Source organism: Pseudocercospora fijiensis, assembly GCF_000340215.1.
Source record: "Pseudocercospora fijiensis CIRAD86 unplaced genomic scaffold MYCFIscaffold_8, whole genome shotgun sequence".
Lineage (NCBI taxonomy): Eukaryota > Fungi > Ascomycota > Dothideomycetes > Mycosphaerellales > Mycosphaerellaceae > Pseudocercospora > Pseudocercospora fijiensis.
The window spans coordinates 1,016,290-1,034,467 of record NW_006921539.1 but is presented as its reverse complement, the minus strand read 5'-3'; the positions used below and the strand labels follow the sequence as shown (position 1 = coordinate 1,034,467).

The following is an 18,178-nucleotide window of genomic DNA, read 5'->3' as shown; positions in this document are numbered from 1 at the left end:
TCAGACGCGACTGGCGCGTGAACTTTGGCATCAGCACGGCGAACGACGGTCATAGGAACACGAGAATCTTACGCCTTGTTGGCAGATCAGGATAGGACTGTTCAACGTGCCAACGTGGCTGCTGTAGCACAAGCCCGGCAAACAGGCAGGCTTCGAAAGCTACACGAACGCACGAGGACAGGTGGCACGGAGCGTCCAGCCGCAGACAGGCAGTTCTTCGATGGAAACGAGGAATAGTCTTGTTCTGCCCCCATCGAGGCACGACCAACGTTGGCAATTTGTGATCCCAGAGAGCGCTCCACGCGAACCACTAGCGACAGCTATCGTCAGCGAAGAAGGTATCACGGGTTTCACAGAACAACAGTGTGCCTTACTGGGACGTCACAAAGTACACTCAATCCGTTTTGCTTATTTCACCTGGGTATCTCGTCATAGCCAGTACTAACCAGCCGGCTTTCCCTGCTCCCAATGCCCGTGAACTCCGTTCGTAATGCATGAATGACCTCCGATATTTCCAGCCCGAGCCTTTACTCTAGCCTTTACCCTGGTAGGTCTCATGATGTCCGTGATGACTTGTGATCGTTCCTAAAGAAACACCCACTCGATCGGGCTGATCTTGCCGGTAGTCTGACCTGTGAGGGCGTGGAACGGGCCCATGGCCATGTCGAGATCATTCTCGCTGCAGGCACCGCAGGAGTCGATGACCTTGACGTCGACACTCTTGCCGTTGTACTGAGCGCGGATCATCTGACCGCACTTTGGGTTGAGGTTCGGATTGGCGTCACCATCGAAGAAGGCATGGCCAATGGCGGTGACATAGTCGCTGTCGTTGGCGTCCCAGCCACAAGCGCCTGAGATTGTTAGCAAGTGCCGCGAAGCTCACTGAATGTGCGTTGTGCTTACCCGTAGCGCCTGGAGTGTACGGGTTGTACGTGACCCAGCCAGTGGTGGCGCCGGCGCCCACCGCCGCTGGTGGAGCAGTTGGGCTAGATCAAGTCAGTACAGGTCTGTTTCCGAAGCTCGAGTCTGAGTTACGCACTGAGAAGCGGAGAGGCCAGCGGCCAAACCGATGACGAGAGCAGTGATGGAGAGCATGATGCCGATGAGGATGATGAGGAAGGTTCTTCTTGAGAATGTGTGGAAGTACTTCTTGTGGGGTGGAAAGAGTCTGTCGAGAAGCTTGGTGGTGTTGAGGTTGGTGTCGTGGTGAGGGTAGACATTCGCCAATGCCGCCGTTTTTGTATTTCGCAATTGAGGCGCAAACTGATGCGGCGCCACAACTTCACCTTCACTTTTCACATGCGAGCCATTCACCGCTTTCCGCTTCGGCATCGCCCTCACATGCTCCCAGTCAGGGACTTGGTCCTCCTTCACTATTGGCATCTTCTTGTCTTCAGAACGATGTTCCGACACGACATCACTTGCGTCCGCCGGTATGCTAACTCCATGATTATACTGGTGTCTTTCAGGGTTATAGCTCTGTCCGTGATCTGGTCTTGGTCCTCCAGGAGGGTCAGGAGGACCAAATGGTGTGCTCGGCGCATCCGGTCTGGGCACCGGAACTCGTCTTATACGCTGGCTTCTATCATGCCCCATCTGCTCTGACGCTTGCTCTCCATATCTTCTCGCATTGTCTTTCGCATTTTGGCAGGCATTCCCTCCTGCTTCGAGGTCTTTCTCGCTGGCCATTCTCTTCGCAAGCCTCCCGGCACTTCTACGATATCTTCTCCCGAAAATGCAAATATCGACAATCGCCTACCGCAGTACGCCGGAGCAGACACGCGTGGTGCTGATGTTGCGGAGGAGGAACTCTACAGCGCATCGTGAAATTCGGCATGGCATGGCCGGTGGAAGAGGAAATGAGACGTGAGTTTTTGGCGCCGAATAGCCTTCCGTGCAGGGGTTGCAACAGCACCGAAACCTTGAAGGAGGGTGTATATGGTGACAGGTAGACATCATTGTTGACCGCGACCGCATCGCTCAACACATCAGATCGAAGCGAGCGTCTCGTACAATAACGAGCGTATTCGCACTAAGATGTGCTCGCCGTGTAGCCCTCGGGAAGCGGCCGATGCTGCATGGATGCTGAGGATCAGCACCAATCGTCTGTTGGCAAGGGTCAACGGATCACATGTTGCTCGGGAAGGGGCACTTCCGCCAGACTTGCAGCTTTGAGCGAGCAAGCTGACCACCTTATTGTCGCGGTAACATGCACTGAGAACAGCGCTGAGCGCCTAGCCTTGCCTTCTTCTCCAGTGCACTTCGAGCCTGAAGGGGCCAGTATCGGCTGGCGTACAGTAACAGTCTATAGAGCGCTGCTCGCCGCCGGACAGCACTGGAGCAATCATTTGCACGCACAATTCGCTATGGAGCTCATCACGGACCACCCAGTCGTGGCGATTGCATTTGTTGTCTGGATCTTGACGGCTCTTGGATCTCTCACATCACGGAGTAGAACCAAGTTGCCCGACATACCATGGATGGGCAAGAGCGGGAACTGGCCTGGCGCCGAGTATCTCGCTACCTGGTCTGCCCTTGCAAGCATGCGAAGGTGGTATAGTGAGGGATACAAGAAGGTATGCATTTGACCTGATCTAACGTTGAACGGAGCTAACAGCAGATAGTACGGCAAGCAAGGCCAAGCATATATTTTGCCAGATGTTCTCGGTGGCAAACACGTCGTGCTTCCGAACGAGAAGCTAGGCTGGATTCTTGAGCAGCCTGACTCGGTGTTGAGCACTGGTGCCGCCCACTACGATGCTCTTGCCGGGGACTATGCCTTCACTGATTCGCAAATTCTCAAAGACCTCTACCATGAGCACGTGGTCCACCAAAACATGGCTCGGAAGGTTGGCGAAGTTATTCCACGCACGTGGCAGGGCATCTGCGACGCCTTTGATGAGCTCTGGGGCAAGGACACCCAGCAATGGAAGACAATCAACATTATGGATTCCATGACACACCTTGTGGCCAGCGTCAGCAACTATTTCTTTGTAGGTGAGCCACTCTGCAGGGATAAGCAGTTCCTTCGAGCAGGTCGCGCATTCGCCGATGCCGTTATCTCATGTCTCTTCTTTAATCAACTGCTGCCCAACATTGCCAAACCCTTCCTCATGCCGATCATTGCCATACCAAACCATTGGCATCACTGGAAAATAGCCAGAGCGGTGCTACCATTCTTCCGGAAGAGGATGATCGAGATGGAGGAGGCGGAGTCGAAGCCAGGATCCACCATTGAAATTCCAGAAGATTACATCACTTGGCACATCCGCACTGCGAAGAAAGAAGGAAGGCTTGATATGCTCCAGCCATACAAGGTGACGAGGTCTTTGATGGCCATTGAATTTGCCGCAAATCACACCACCCTTCTCACAATCTCCGCGGCGTTGATTGACTTATTTGGCTCTGATCCTAAGCTTGGATACGTTGAAGGACTACGGGAAGAAGCAGAGAGGGTATACCGTGAGCACGATGGCGTGTGGTCCAAGCAAGCTGTGAACAAGCTTGTCCGCGCCGACTCCGCTTTGCGGGAGAGTATGCGATTGCTCAATATCACCTACGCTGTCACTCGCAAGGTTTTGGCGCCTGAGGGCGTACGCACTCCAGACGGCATGCTGGTGCCTTATGGTCAATACATCTCGGTAGCCGCAGAAGAGCGCCATTACGACGCCGATGTGTACGAAAATCCACACGTCTACGATGCATTCCGATTCTCTCGAAGTCGTGAGGCATATGAAGCGGCCAATCCGGAAGATAAAAACTCCCAAGAGTATCTCAAGCACCAGAGCAAAAGCTTTGTGACAACAAGTCAAGACTTCCTTCCATTTGGACACGGCCGGCATGCATGGTAAGACTACTCTACTGGGCTTTTGGCAGTGCTTTGTTTCTAACAATAAAAAACAGTCCCGGGCGCTTCTTCATTCAACAAGAGCTCAAGATGCTCTTTGCTTACATGCTGATGAATTATGACGTCCAACATTTGCCAGAGCGACCGCCGAATTTCGTCTGGGGTCCCATTCATACGCCCCCACCGAAGACAACTCTTCAAGTCCGGCGTAAGGAAAGAACGTTGTAAGAATGCACGATGGTAACTATAGATCAAATTGCCAGCAAGTTATCAGATTCTCCAAATGGCTTGTTTGAACTAGTTAGGGATTCGGAGCTAAGAGTAGAGTAGATGTAACATGCCTTTCTGCAGGGCCCAGCTTGAACTGTTACCTTGACAAATCAATCCCTGCCTTTGGGTTCATTGTCACCCCGTATAGGTATGGAGGGTTCTGGTCGCCATTAGGTCCGCTTCTCCGCCATGGTCTATCAAGATTCAGTCGCCCACCGGGGTTGCTCTTCGCACTCTGGATAGAAGAAATTCTGAATGATGGCCTCATACACGCTCCCGGCGCTTTTACGTATGAGATTTCTTCGAGAGCGGCATTGGCTTTTGTGGCCAAGCATGCTTCGCCCTAATGCGGGGGACTGGTGACGCTGTTCAAGTTTTGTGTTTCCAGTGCTCGTACGAAAGCTATACTTGGACGTGAGCGTACATGGTCTCCGCAATACGAGGATGAATGGGAGATTACGTTCAAGACGGAGGCCGAAGAGTTCCAGAGGAATCTGCCTGCAGAGAGGGATGTTCCGAAAGTTCTACGGAAAAGCATATAGTGATTTACTACTTAGCATAGCTCGAGATCATTCGCGCGAAGATGGTGCAGTGAAGAGCTTGACTAGTCATGAGTCTGCTCCAGTCAGCCTTGATCCAGATACAGGAGCACTCGAACAGACGCACCTAGATCCTCTTCTTACTAGCCCCGTCTCTCCCACCAAGATATCTCCCACTCACAGCTCCCACAAGTCGACTATACATATCAACGCCCATGAATACCGCTTCACACAGAATCAGCTTTTGCTCCTACTCTCCATGCAGAAAGGCAGTGATAAATACTCACAAACCATTAAATACGGCACATATAACTTCCCCAACTCCAATTTTTGCTCATTCGAATGCGAGTTCCAACTCATATAATCCGCAATACATGTAGCTGTGGTCACAGCAGTCTGTATTGCGTAGATGAGTAAATGGATTGGGGTTTTGGGATCGTTATTGGACCATAGAGCTTGGATTGCGTAGAGGGAGAGGGGAATGTGGTACTAAAGTGAGCGTCAGCGAGTTCAGAGAAGGGAGATAGGGTGAAGTAATTGGGAGGCTTACGATCAATTCCATCCACATATACCTGTGGAAGTCCGAATACGTTAGTCAGAGGGCAAGAGTTGAGAGTTGAGGGATTTTGTGACGTACACCGTAAACCAAGCTGGGGGCTTCACAAAGAATTGGTCGTTGTAGGTGTGGATGTACCAGGTGCGGAGATCGGTCATGAAGGTTGGGATTAGGGAGGGTGGGTAGAGGGGATAGATGTCAACGCCTAGCGATCCGAATCAGTACGGGTTCTTGAAGATTCATAGGTGCCATGGCGAAGCTTTTCCTTACAGAACACGATGGGGATGTGAATGAGGAAGAAAGTGAGGTAGATGTAGTCGAGGGTGCGGCGGAAGGAAGCCATTTTTCCCAATGATTTTGAGTCTTCGATATTTGTGTTATTCTCGTCGATCAATTGCCTCTTGATCTTTTCGTGATCTCTTGCAAAAGAGGCGGATTTGGGAGTTGTGTTGTTTCAGGAGTAAAATTGAGGTCGGACGCGAGGATGTCTGATATTCTTGGGACCAAATGAGGCGGGATCGGAGCATGGGTGCAGCAGAACACGATATACACATGTCGAGTTGAGATTTGGATCTATACAGCTATGATACAGCTTTGAACTTTTTGTTACATCCTTGACATCCATGTCACTATCCCCAAACGCCTCGCTAAGCAACAGCAAAAGTCGAATATTCCGAGGGAGCAAGAGCAACACTGGTCAGAAGTGCGGTTCCAACTCAGTCAATCGCGCAGTCTTTCATCAACAGCATCGCTTCGCGTTCGGTGTATCAATCTGCACGCTATGACACGCACCCAAGGCCATTACGTGGTGTAGAGACGCAACCTGGCAGCCGAGGATGTGCCATGCCACGCGCTGTTTTGCGGCAGTCGTTCTCTTTGATCGGAGGATCATTGTCCCAACGTCTGCTTGACAACCCGTGCGACCTCTGACCTGTCAACAGGCTTGCCTTCCAAGCTGCCACCGGGTCCGAGGATCTTCTTCAAAATGTCTCCCATGTTGATTTTGACACTCTCGGCAGCTGCCTTGGCCTCATCGACCACTTTTGTGACAGCATCCTTGATCTCGTTCTCAGACATGGTCTCGACCTGCCCTGCATATTCATCGAGAACATTGACTTGCGACTGCTCCTTCTCCACCAAATCCTCTCTCCCAGCAGCCTTGAACTCTTCACTCGCAGCCTTAGCAGCAGAAGCCCGTTTCCGTAGAAGTGCTAATAGCTGCATATCTGTCTTGATCGGGTTCGATGTCTTGGCTGAGTTTGTGACATCGGCAATGACGCCTCGCAGCACGTTCAATCGATTCGTGTCTTTTTCGCGCATGGCGGTTTTGAGGTCATTCTTGAGCTTGCCAAGCAGAGGACTTGGAGGTGCAGCTGTACCCGAAGCTGCTGCTGCGTAGGCGCGACATTGCGGGCAGATCCAGTTGTTTCGTGATGCTATTCTGCTTCGAAGCAGCATGCGCGATGTGTTGAGAGACATGGTGATGTTTTGTGTGATGGAGAAGAAACGCAATCATTGGCCTTGGGCTGCCTTGGTGGTGAAAGATGTATGGCTGACTAATCTAAAAAAGCGGAAGGTCAAGCGAGTGAGACGCGCTCCTCTCGCGTTTGTCGAAAGTTTGGAGTGAGAGCTTCGCTTCAGATGTAAGTGAGTGAGCATACCATTGCGCCAAATCAATATAATAGAGCGAACCTGCATCAAACCAGATCGCTTCCATATCACGACATCACGACAGCGCCAACGAGGTCCACCACCGCCGCATGCCACGACCGCGAGGCCCAACCTCTTCCTCTGCTGCGAGCTGCTGGCCAGCACAAAGAAACATTAGAGACACTTCTCCAGCTCCATTCTTGCATCGTCGATAGCGCACCCCCACTGCGCATACATTCGCGTCCAATATGGCGTCCGCTGCGCCGCCGGCGACACCTCAGCGGCCGGTGCCTGGCAATTTCATCAACACTCCGGCGCCGCAACAGCAGCAGAAACGTCCAGGCCAGACAATATTTGGCCCTCAAGCTGAGTCGCTGAGGGAGAGAGCAGCGCCGTCACAGTCTGCGAATGTGCCCACACAGTCGCCGAGCTCGACCAAGGAGACACTGGCACAAAAAGCAGCCAAATCCATCGATTTGACGCTGCAATGGGAGGAGCAGTTCCCGCAGCTGGAGAACTATATAGCTCAAGGCATCAGTGGAGAGTATGAGCAGCCCACAAATCAAGCGCTACAGCCTTTCCAGGAGCAGAAGACATATGAGCTTCCACAGCGCGTACTGGCTCAAATGAATGATGCACAGATGGCAGTTCTGATGGGCATATTTGCGCCTCTGGGGCATGCATGGATTGCGCTTGACAATTGCTTATATCTCTGGGACTACACTGCAGCCAATCCCGATATTATTGGATATGAAGATGCTCCTCAGCCCATCACTGCCGTACGACTCGTGCCACCAAAACCGGGTGTTTTTGTGGAAGACATCAAGCACATGATTGTTGTTTGCACACAGCATGAGATGCTGCTGCTTGGTACTGCCAAGTCCGTCAATGCCAATGGCGCTCCCACTGTCAACTTGTACGACACCAAGATGAAGATCAATATTAGTGGCATCAATGTCACCAATATTGTCGCATCCAGGAAGACTGGTCGCATCTTCTTTTCTGGCGAGCACAGCGATGACATTTACGAATTCCACTATCAGCAGGAGGAAGGCTGGTTCAGTGGAAAATGTCAGAGAATCAATCACACCTCGGGCAGCATTGGCAGTCAGCTCACGAGCCGTATTACCGCCGTGGGCTCACTGTTTAGTCCCGCATCACCATCAAAGTCTTTCAAGCAGATAGTCATTGACGACTCCCGGAATCTACTGTGGACGCTGAGCAAGGCAAGCGAGATACGAGTCTGGCACGTTAACGACCCCAACTCTCTCACGCCAGGTTTGATGCGTCCCTTGGCTTCGCTACTTCAAAATGCAGGCGGCCTCTTCCAAAGCAGGACAGACTTGCTCACCGGCAGAGATGTGCATCTTGTCTCACTCAGTGTGCTTTTGGCCGCAGAGACGACGAAGCTTGCCCTTATGGCCTCAACCAATACTGGATGTCGACTCTACCTCTCCGTCACACGCGGGTACGGCTTTCAAGCAGATGCCCAAAATCCTCCCTCCAGCATTCAGATCTCCCATATCCGCTTTCCAGCAAGAGACCCCAACGCACCTGTCAATCCGGCACAGTCCCGCCAAACGGCACTGGCACCATACCAGCAACCATCAGGCCCATCAAGCCAAGTCGACAGTACATCTACATATCTTCTAGGGATAGAAACAGCATATCGCTTTCCGCCGGGCTACTGGATGGCGTATCAGAGAGATCCCAACAACCCCACTCGAAATAGAAAAGTGTTTTGCGTTGCGACCGACACCGGCCGTTTGAAAATGCAGAGAGACGTCAACATGACAAGCCCGTTCATCGAATATGGCCAGTGGATTCCAGTAAGCGACGAGTTGTATGAGATTGCGGAGCTGACGGATCCATTTGGCGCTACAAAGCAGCCTGTTGGCTTCGGCAACGAACTTGCAGTGCAGTTCGACCAAAGATCTGCTGAATTTGCCATCGTAACGGCATCCGGTATCCAGACTATACGTCGGAGACGGCTGGTCGACATGTTTGCATCGTTGATGAAGTACGGCTCGAAGGACGAGGAAGGCACGGAAGGCGACATCAAGCGATTTATTCGTACTTATGGTCGGGGCGAAACAGCTGCGACTGCTCTCGCAGTTGCATGTGGCCAGGGCGTTGACATGGACGGCACTCGCATCGCTACTGTTTCGGATCCTGAAGTGCTCGAGAAGGCACGAAAGGTCTTTGTCGAATACGGTGGCAGCCCGGAATACAATGCCAACGCTGTTGTCGCTGACAATCGCGCGCCTGAAGAGGATGTCAAACCGAGCCCGCGATTTGAAGGTATCTCGATCTTCGTGGCTCGACTAGCCCGTTCGGTCTGGCGGTCCAAGATCATCGTTGACAACCCCAAGCCAGGATTCAACGGGCCCAGATTCGTGCCAGGCGTCAGCCTTGATAAGCTCAAGGACCTCCAGCGCTATCTGACCTCTCTCCTCGGCTTCTTAGATCGCAATCGCACCTTCATCGATGGCATGTCTGGTCCATCCACACTCAGCCGCGTCAAGACCCGACAAGAAGAGATCGCCCTTCGTGGTGAGCACAGCTACATGCACGGCATGCTCAATCTGATTGAGAGCATCAACGAAGGCATCAGCTTCGTGGTCGTCTTATTCGACGAGCGTATTGAGGATATACTTGCACTGCTACATGAAGAAAGCCGGAGAAGAGCGCTCGATTTGACTTTCCAAGCTCTATTTGTCAGTCCTGAAGGCAGAGACCTCGCAAAGGAGCTAGTGAAGGCCATAGTCAATCGCAACATCTCCAACGGCAGCAATGTCGACACTGTCGCAGAAGCACTGCGCCGAAGATGTGGCAGCTTCTGTAGCGCTGACGATGTTGTCATCTTCAAGGCACAAGAGGCGATCAAGCGAGCGACAGAGACCGGTGCTCAGAGTGAGCCTGGTCGCGCATTGCTCAACGAGAGTCAGCGCCTATTCCAGAAATGCGCTGCAAGCTTATCCGATGAATATCTCAAGAGAGCTGTCGAAGACTACGTGAGTGCGGCCTTCTACGCTGGTGCCATTCAACTCTGCTTGACAGTGGCCAACGAGAAAGACAAGGCAAAGAGAGCATGGGCATGGATGAAGGATGGCGCATTGGACGCCGACCCGAGAAGAGACAGCGCATATGCACCCCGTCGGAGAGCATATGAGCTGATCTTCGCCGTCATCACTCATCTTGATGCAGCAACAGCCAATGCGCCAGAACTCGAGGAGGATGGAAAGCGTTCTCTGGCTCAGAAGAGACGGACTGAGGCATACGACATCATCAACAACTCTGACGACTATGCATTCCTCACTGACCTCTACGACTTCTACATCAATATCCAAAATCAGCCCGACCGACTCCTTGCAATCACAAATCCCTTCGTCGTGGAGTACCTCCGCAAAAAGAGCTCAGAACACAGCAACGGCTCAAGGCTTTATGCGGATCTCCTTTGGCGATACTTCAGCCACTATAACGATTACCTTCAGGCCGCCACTGTCCAGCTTGACCTTGCTCGGTGTGACATTGACATTCCTCTAGATGAGCGGATAGAGTATCTTTCACTCGCTCGCGCAAATGCCAGCACGAGACAGACTATCATCACAGATTCGAGACAGAGCAAGCAACGGCTCCTCCGCGAAGTCTCCGACCTCCTCGACATTGCCGAAGTCCAGCAAGAGCTTCTTGAACGCTTAAGAGCTGAGACACGCATTCAAGACCCAGAGCGAAAGCAGCAGCTCGTCGATGCCCTCAACGGCCAAATCCTCCCGGTCGAACGCCTCTTCATGGACTACGCCGAAGCCGCCAAGTACCACGACATCTGTATTCTCCTATACAAAGTCGCCGATCATCGCAACCCCGGCGACATCAAAGCGAGTTGGATGCAATTAATCCGCGACACCAGCGCAGAAACAATCGCAGTTCACGGCAAGAAATTGAAGGCTTGGGAAGCCGTCGGCATGACTGTCCACTCCCTAGGTCGCCGCCTCGGCACTTCGCCCTCCACATTCCCCGTCAACACTCTCCTCCCTCTGCTCGAAGAATACGCCATCGAACCTCGCCAAGAACACCCGCCTGACACCTGGGCCATCGACCTCATGCTCGACCTGGAAATCCCAGCCGAGACACTGCTTCCCGTCGTTGAAACCATGTACTACTCCAACGCTCACCCATGGAATTCTGCTAGTAAGAAGCGGAAGTTGGCGGAGAAAATGGTATACCTTGTGCAGAGATGGTTTGCGGATAGTGAGAGGAGTGGTGAGAGGGCGCTGTTTGGCAGTGAGGAGAATTTGAGTCTCGTCATGGAGTGTTTGAATTCGCTGGCTAGGGACAATAGTTCGGGACAGGAAGGACGAGAAGGTGCATTGAGGATGGTGGGCAGGATTAGGGATGTGTTGAGATGAGGAGGAAGACGGTGGAAGTGAGGGTTCTCTGCATTAGCGATGGCGTTTCGATTTTAGAGAGCTTGGTGAGACGCTGAGCTGAGCTGGGGATATGTACCATCATCGCGAATACAGACACGAGAAATTGTGATGGTTTGCACTAGATATTGACTCTCCCCCTTACGCACGCCCTAGATTACTACTAAATTTATATAGTATAGGTAGGTGACGTAGGTCTACGGTAAAATAGTAGCTACGCGGAAATATCTATAGTCTCTACGTATAGCGCGACTTCTTAAATAGCACAATAAGCCTGAATAAGGTAGCCAAGCGATAAAATCCCGAACCCGACGAAAATAAAGAATAACTAGCCGATACTATGCAGGAATCAGGATTCAGCCCAAACAATCGGCACGTGTCTATGTGTCCTGTGCTCAAGCGAAATCTTCCCTCTCATGGGGTCCCGATTGGAATTGGCTCGACATGGGCTGGATGATGGACATGCTCGCATATGATTACTGTATGCACTGTACGGCGGAGCATCCTGGGGAGGAGTGGCGAGCAGCGCAGCCCAATCGAAAGCTTATGGATCGTTCCAAAGGCGGGATCGGAATCAATGATTCTGTCGCATCACGATCAGAACATTTTCTTTCACGTCGTTTTGCCTGTCGTGTCGTTCGTTCCACGACTCGTTGTCAAACCCAGATCGGCGGGAATTCCACGTGTTTTTCTAGTTGTGCCGGCTCCCGTGAAGGTTGCCAATCTGTCGGAACTGTTGTGATACGCTTCCGGGCGACAATTTTCATGATTCCCCTCGTCTGTCTTCACACCGCTTTTTGACTTCTACAGGGAAGAGCATTCTTCAAGACTGGTCGAGCGTCGGGTATCGTTGGCGAATTTGCAGAGCCATGGTGAGATCAATCACGCCCACGGTGGATTTCAGCAAATGGTGTGTGCAAGGATGTGCCATTGCCTTTCCCATGCATCGACGCGACCGCCTCGTTGTTTCACTACTGGCGCAGAGGTGGGCTGTCATCTGCTCCATCGCGCGGTGTGAGGGGAAACTCTCCCCAGCGACAAGGGAGAGATTGCCCTGGCCGGCGGAAGTGTGTCCTGCAGCGCTGAAGAATCATCAATAATTGAGACTTCGGGCTTTCTGCAATGCTGTGGGACTCCAGCAACCACTAATACCGGAGACATGGTATTGCCTTGCATGTCAACCGCGCCGCCATGCCGTTTCAGCACGGTGCCTCTCGCGAGAGCTGGGGTGATCCTTTTCCTTGCAGCTTTGGCCAAATGAATTGTGAGATCATCATGTGGCCACAATGCCCCATCGCCTCGATTGATGAAGCCATGCCATGGCACACGCACAAGCTTCGCTCACCAATCAGCAAGCCTCCCAAGAGGTCGGATCGATTCAAGGTTCATGTGAGGGGTCGGAGGGAGGCAGAGGCAGAGGCAGAGGCAGAGGCAGAGGCAGCTCGAGCTTCCAAGTTTCAACTCGATCGCATAGTAAAGCAGTGTCTGTCGTTGGCGCACAGAACGGAAGCAATGCCTATCCCTCCTCTCTTGGGCTCGGGCTCCTGCATCGTACATACAAGCTACTGCCCAGTGCTCTGGTACGGACCCAGGGAGATGGAAAGGGTTGACACGCCGGGGTCCCACAGTCAGATGACGGCAGGTTCAAAGCGCCACCTGCAGGTTATGATAGTCGTGTGCGTTGTTTCGGCATTCCTTCTGCACCATGACGGCCTGTCAGCGGAGGGCGGGCTGGGCGGGCTGGGCTGGCTGGCTGCCCAAGCATGGACGTGGCATGGACATGGCATGCTTTCCAGCAGGCTGGTTCGTGGACTCAGGGTACAGCCGTAGTGCAGGATTCCATTCCGAGAGTGAAGGCCGCACATGTATGGCGTTATCTGCATCGAGTCATTCGAGTGGTGCATGATCATTCAGCGCTAGACAACGAGCACTGGTGGAGAAGAGAAGCTACAGTACATGTATTCAATAATGCTGGCAGAGGCAGAGGCAGAGGCAGAGGCAGTAGGGACGGGACTAGGCACTAGGCAGGCCCGCAACACAAACACGACTTGCGGTGATGGAAAGACAGCCGTGAGATGTGCATGGAAGCTCGGCTGGGCTGTTCGAAAAATCGTCGACACGAGACGATCCGCGCGCGCACAAGTGTAAAGTTATCGCATCGCACCGCATCGTGCATGCATGCATCAAAGTGGCTTGACAATACACACGCCGGCCTCTCTGATGCGCCCACGCTACGCTATGCACACAGTGTTTAGTACGTAGAGAGCCTGTCAACGCAAAGCTGTCAGTGCCAGGGCAACTCCCAGCGGTCAGGCGGGCGGAGCCATTTGGCGCTTCTTCATTAGAGCCGGTCTAGGATGGTTGGCTTGTCGCTTCGCCGTCTACTGGTATAGCACGCTAATTCGACCAAAGACGTACATTCTCACAGTGTCTGCTTACACTTGCACACCACTCCAATGCTATAACGGTGACCACTTTCAATCCCGCCGCCCATCACTCCATTGTTCTCATGTAAGTCCTTCCCACACCACCGGACGACCAGGATTTGATGCCTTGAACCTGGCGCCCGGTACCGCCCTGCTTGCTATACACCGCTAAGGATTCTGCTAAGGCTCCAGTAGCATGACCACGCCACAACCCCAAAACAATGCCGTCGTTGCAGCGTACGGGAGAAATTACGCCCGCTTCTCCCTGGAGCAGAGAATACACTGTGTGCCGGTCGACGATGTGGGTATTCTGCGCATCTCGCCCGCCTTTTCCGCTGAGCTGACCTATGCAATCATCAGGATGAGGAGCAGAAATACGACAGTGTGAATGACATTCTCCGGCAGCTGCTGGGAGGACCAGTCTCGTGTGCGTCTCAGAAATGATGCGGAAGTTCTGGACTGCGGCTACGGAAAGGGCGCATGGATAGACTCTGTGCTCAATCTATCGGCCGATGCGCTGGTGAGTAACACTCATTTTCATATACGTGTCAAATGCAGTTCGCCCTGCACGCAATCCCCAGAGATCAGTCATTGGCCTCTTTGTCTGGCGAAGCTGCTCCAAAGCACACCTGAGCAGCTGTATTGTGACGTGCTGAACATCCCTTGCCCCGTCTTCAATGAGTGTGAGGAGCGGACGTGCTTACTCTGAGCTCATGGTGTTTGGCTGACGCTGCGCTTCACACACGATACTCCCGTCCATTTCGCAGTGCATTCGTCACTTCAAATTAGCGAGATGTCCAGGCTATCCCGCTGAACGCGAGACACAAGCCCGATTTCGCATCAATCTGACATTCTCCAGTGCACTGGTGTCGACATCTTCACCGGCGTCGGTGACGATGAAGTCGACAACGATGATGACCAGGCAGACGAAGACGACGAAGAACGCGGCATCGAAGTCTTTACGAAGAAGAGGTGGAATCTCAACGCGCCGTTTCGAGAGGACCGTAGCGAAGATTGTCTGAGACCAGAAACCTTCGACCTCATCAACAGCCGCTTGCTGGCCGATGGCATTGACAGCGATCGATGGCCGTCCTTCGTGAGAGATCTGCATGCGTTGTTGAAACCAAATGGCTGGGTGCAAATGGTCGAATTCCACTCCATGTTCCAATCGTCCACTGGACGTCCAACTGTTTTCCTGCAAGAATGGTGGAACAGGTACTCGGCAGTACTGCAAGCGACACGCAAGGATCCTAGAGTAGGTCCGCGACTCAGGCAGCTCATGGCTGATGCAAGATTCGTGGATATACAATACCATCAAATACCCTGCCCAATGGGCGCCTGGGACGAAGGTATGTCACTTTTGAGAATTGCACTCGTTCAGAGCTGACCCACGGCGCCAGATCGAGCTGTGCTTGGCCGACAAGCCCTACCAGTCTGCCAAGAGATGATCAGGGATGTATCAGAGTACCTGTTCAAAGCAGTGGGCCGGATGGAGGCTTCGGAATTCGACAGACTCATTGAAGGTGCGCAACAGGAGCTGGCACAGCCGGAACTGAAGATATACTTGAACGTGTAAGTGCAAGGCCTGACGATTTGCTGGCCTCGTCGCTGATCGGCATTGCAGGCACGTCTGTATTGGTCGAAGGGCGTCTCATCGAAGATGATGGTAACTGCAAATTGAGATGGGGCACCGAAGCATAGCTCTCACTTAGGGCCTTGTTCTGCCTCGAGATGCACGCTGTTTCGACTAGCTCGAACGCACCACTCTCCGCCAAGCGGCAATACGACAGTATGCCTCCAGAACATCTTGTCGACATCCATAGGTTGTCGATTCATTTCGACTAGTACCTTTGCGGTGTGGTTCAGGCCAGATGTCATTGAAGGAGCGCCGCCATCCTCTGACAAACGGGGCGAATGAATTGTGCTGGCTTTTACGAGTCGATCTGCTCTGGGTCGGACCAAGACCGTTCTCGAGGTTGTGGATGAACGAGTCCAGACAACAAGAACTTCGTAGGAGGGAGACTCGCCAGTTGGGCATTGGAATGGATGCGCCAAGTTCAATAGGGCCCGCATCGTTGATGTTGAAGGAGGATAGAGCTTGGTTTCTGTGCTGCCTCCGTGAGTGGGGTGAAAAGGGCAAATATTGCTATTATCGATGCGACATTCGGAAGAAGTGGACATTCGTACAAAAGATGAGGTTGCCATAAGGTTGTTGCCTCTCGAAGAGTCATGCCGCTTTCCTAGACCACATCTGTCTGCCCTGGACCCGAGGAAGCGGGAGATGGTGACGGGTAGATACGAACTCAATCCATGAACACGCCAGTTACAGTAACTTCATCACCTGGTGCATATCCTGAGGACCGGTAGCGGTAGCGAATAGCGAGTGGCTGGGATCGTGGTCTCATGCGTGGCAGACTGCCAATGGCATAGCCATATGCAAGGCTGCCGCGGCCGATGCATACTGACATCCTTCTAAGCGCTCGACTGCATCGAACTTGACCCACAAGAGCATTTTTGACGATGGTGCGCGGCCATGCGCGTCCGTAATGGAACTCTATTGCTGCTTGGTGCCCAGCCATCGTTGGCGCTTCGGGGGAGTCACGGCTCCGCTACCGTTGTGCTAGACCCGCATGAACTGGTAGTCACGTTACCTGGAACAGTTGAAGAAGCAGCTTCCAGACGTGATCGTGCGTGCATAGCCGCCGGAGCCAGGTCATCGTCGTCGTGCAGCTCATGCACGAGTGGCACCGCAGCTAATAAGAACACCATGAACAAAGCAGAGGATCACACCGACAGATCCCAAGAAGCAGTCACTTTCAAATGGCCAAGTGAGGTCGTTTTAAAGCATTTCTTTAGACCCAGTCACCCAGCGTGGCGCATAATGTATCATCTAACCATCCCGGTCTTGGAACTGGCCTAGCCTAGGGTTTTCCTAGCCTTCCCCTCCTATATATATTAGACGGATTTCGCCACGCCTTTTAATGCCGCTCTAGGTGCCGCTCTAGCCCCTAATGTAGACTAGGGCGGCCTAATAAGGAAGTAAACAGTGCGCGTATACGTGTTACCTTTAGCTACCGCTCTAGCGCTAGAGCGGCCGCTCTAGTACCGGATTAGATCGCTAAGTAAGTAAATATAGCTTAGTATAGTAGAATTAGCCGTAGGTACTAACTTCGGGCTTCTAGCCTCCTACATATCGCGTCGACTATTACTATAAAATAGATTAGTATATTAGTTGCTAGTAATAATGTCTTATAAGAATAGCTTCTTAAAACCCTCGTTAGTCGCCTTTATAGCTATTTCCTAGTCTCTAACCCCTATACCGACTCTATAACTACTAAGCGCTATTTAGCCGCCTAGTAATAATATTAACTTTAGCTATTTCTATAGACCTTCTAATAGCTAGCTTATCTATAATAAGCGTAGTAAACTAGTCGCTTTGTCGACTAAGTAACAGACGACAATACCTTAACCTATTGCTTAGTATCTTACCGCCCTTCGAGGTAAAATGCCTCTACTAAATACGCCGTAGCCGCTTAACCGCAAGGCGAGTAAATCTGCTCGAAGAAAGGCGAGGTTAGAGGCTTAATTAGAAGCCGATTAAGTAGCTATTAGTATAATTAATAAAGAGGCGCTATGAGCGAGTTAGCCTATAGGCTCTACTAGTCTTACTAACTATTAGAAGGTCGTACTTAGCAAAGTAGTATTTAAGCATATAATAATGCTTAGTTAGCCTAAAATATAGGATACTATTAGCCTAGCATTTGCAAGAGAGACTAGATTTACTTACGGAAGCTTAAAGAAGGTATTTAAGGCAATACTAAAGGTTTATAACTAATAGCGCGACCCTAAGCAAGGTAGCACCTATATAGACTCTAGCACTAAATTTAATAACGAATATACTAATCGGCTTAGTAAAATAAAGGCGGCGATTGCTAAGAAGCAATAGTTAGCTAAAGATAAAGCGAATGCTACTAAGAAGAAGGAAGATAAGGCTATTAATGCTTAGCGAGTAAGACTAAACCTTACTAAGAGCTAGAAGGGCAAGGGGAAGAAGAAAGCGCCCTTACTAGACCCCGAGTCTAGTAGTAGTAGTAAGTCTAATACTTATATTAATAAAGAAGAAAATAAGATAGACGAGGAAGTAGAGCGGAATAAGACTAATCTACTAGAAACAGTCTATCCGGAGGCAGACTTTAATAAAGAGGCGGTCTATAATTTATAGACTCTAGCGGCTTCTCGTTCCTTAATAACGCCGGCCTCTTATTCTTTAGCAACGCTACGGCTAGTCGGTAGTACTAAGGCCTCTAAGAAGCGCAAGACAAAGCGAGAGTTAGCTAAAGAACCTCCGACGATAGAAGCTAGTATAGCGGCATTAGTACGGTCGTTAAATAGCGGCGAAGTAGACGAGAATAGTTAGTATAAGCTAAAGCGGCTAAAGAGTAATGTTAGTACGCTAAAGGCTT

At 51.6% G+C, this 18,178-nt stretch overlaps 8 protein-coding genes across 8 annotated transcripts; 4 read left to right on the top strand and 4 right to left on the bottom strand.

Annotated features, from left to right (window-relative positions):
- Nucleotides 1-585: 585 nt before the first annotated feature.
- MYCFIDRAFT_34527 (uncharacterized protein) lies at nt 586-852 on the bottom strand (the record flags this gene model as incomplete). The annotated part of the gene is made up of 1 exon (XM_007931443.1): nt 586-852. A coding segment is annotated over one exon (267 nt), but the record flags the coding sequence as incomplete, so codon positions are not given.
- A 1,360-nt stretch (nt 853-2,212) lies between these two features.
- MYCFIDRAFT_50904 (uncharacterized protein) lies at nt 2,213-4,695 on the top strand. The gene is made up of 3 exons (XM_007931528.1): nt 2,213-2,576; nt 2,625-3,847; nt 3,904-4,695. Exons 1-3 carry the CDS (start codon nt 2,367-2,369, stop codon nt 4,073-4,075), a joined length of 1,605 nt encoding a protein of 534 aa, XP_007929719.1. The 5' UTR covers nt 2,213-2,366; the 3' UTR covers nt 4,076-4,695.
- A 198-nt stretch (nt 4,696-4,893) lies between these two features.
- Nucleotides 4,894-5,555, bottom strand: MYCFIDRAFT_142679 (uncharacterized protein; the record flags this gene model as incomplete). The annotated part of the gene is made up of 4 exons (XM_007931806.1): nt 4,894-5,145; nt 5,207-5,228; nt 5,294-5,417; nt 5,483-5,555. The coding sequence occupies 4 exons, from the start codon at nt 5,553-5,555 to the stop codon at nt 4,894-4,896; spliced, it is 471 nt and encodes a 156-aa protein (XP_007929997.1).
- Nucleotides 5,556-5,752: 197 nt separating this feature from the next.
- On the bottom strand, nt 5,753-6,689 carry MYCFIDRAFT_183666 (uncharacterized protein). Its single transcript, XM_007931805.1, has one exon. The coding sequence runs from the start codon at nt 6,668-6,670 to the stop codon at nt 6,101-6,103; it is 570 nt and encodes a 189-aa protein (XP_007929996.1). The 5' UTR covers nt 6,671-6,689; the 3' UTR covers nt 5,753-6,100.
- A 35-nt stretch (nt 6,690-6,724) lies between these two features.
- Nucleotides 6,725-7,060, bottom strand: MYCFIDRAFT_177858 (uncharacterized protein; the record flags this gene model as incomplete). Its single annotated transcript, XM_007931804.1, has 2 exons — nt 6,725-7,016; nt 7,047-7,060. The coding sequence occupies 2 exons, from the start codon at nt 7,058-7,060 to the stop codon at nt 6,725-6,727; spliced, it is 306 nt and encodes a 101-aa protein (XP_007929995.1).
- A 50-nt stretch (nt 7,061-7,110) lies between these two features.
- MYCFIDRAFT_79666 (uncharacterized protein) lies at nt 7,111-11,475 on the top strand (the record flags this gene model as incomplete). The annotated part of the gene is made up of 2 exons (XM_007931803.1): nt 7,111-11,241; nt 11,467-11,475. The coding sequence occupies 2 exons, from the start codon at nt 7,111-7,113 to the stop codon at nt 11,473-11,475; spliced, it is 4,140 nt and encodes a 1,379-aa protein (XP_007929994.1).
- A 2,433-nt stretch (nt 11,476-13,908) lies between these two features.
- Nucleotides 13,909-15,291, top strand: MYCFIDRAFT_156538 (uncharacterized protein; the record flags this gene model as incomplete). The annotated part of the gene is made up of 4 exons (XM_007931802.1): nt 13,909-14,016; nt 14,076-14,235; nt 14,575-15,064; nt 15,116-15,291. Exons 2-4 carry the CDS (start codon nt 14,104-14,106, stop codon nt 15,289-15,291), a joined length of 798 nt encoding a protein of 265 aa, XP_007929993.1. The 5' UTR covers nt 13,909-14,016; nt 14,076-14,103.
- A 48-nt stretch (nt 15,292-15,339) lies between these two features.
- MYCFIDRAFT_204737 (uncharacterized protein) lies at nt 15,340-16,036 on the top strand. The gene has a single exon (XM_007931801.1). It carries the CDS (start codon nt 15,587-15,589, stop codon nt 15,920-15,922), a length of 336 nt encoding a protein of 111 aa, XP_007929992.1. The 5' UTR covers nt 15,340-15,586; the 3' UTR covers nt 15,923-16,036.
- The last annotated feature ends 2,142 nt before the right edge of the window (nt 16,037-18,178 follow it).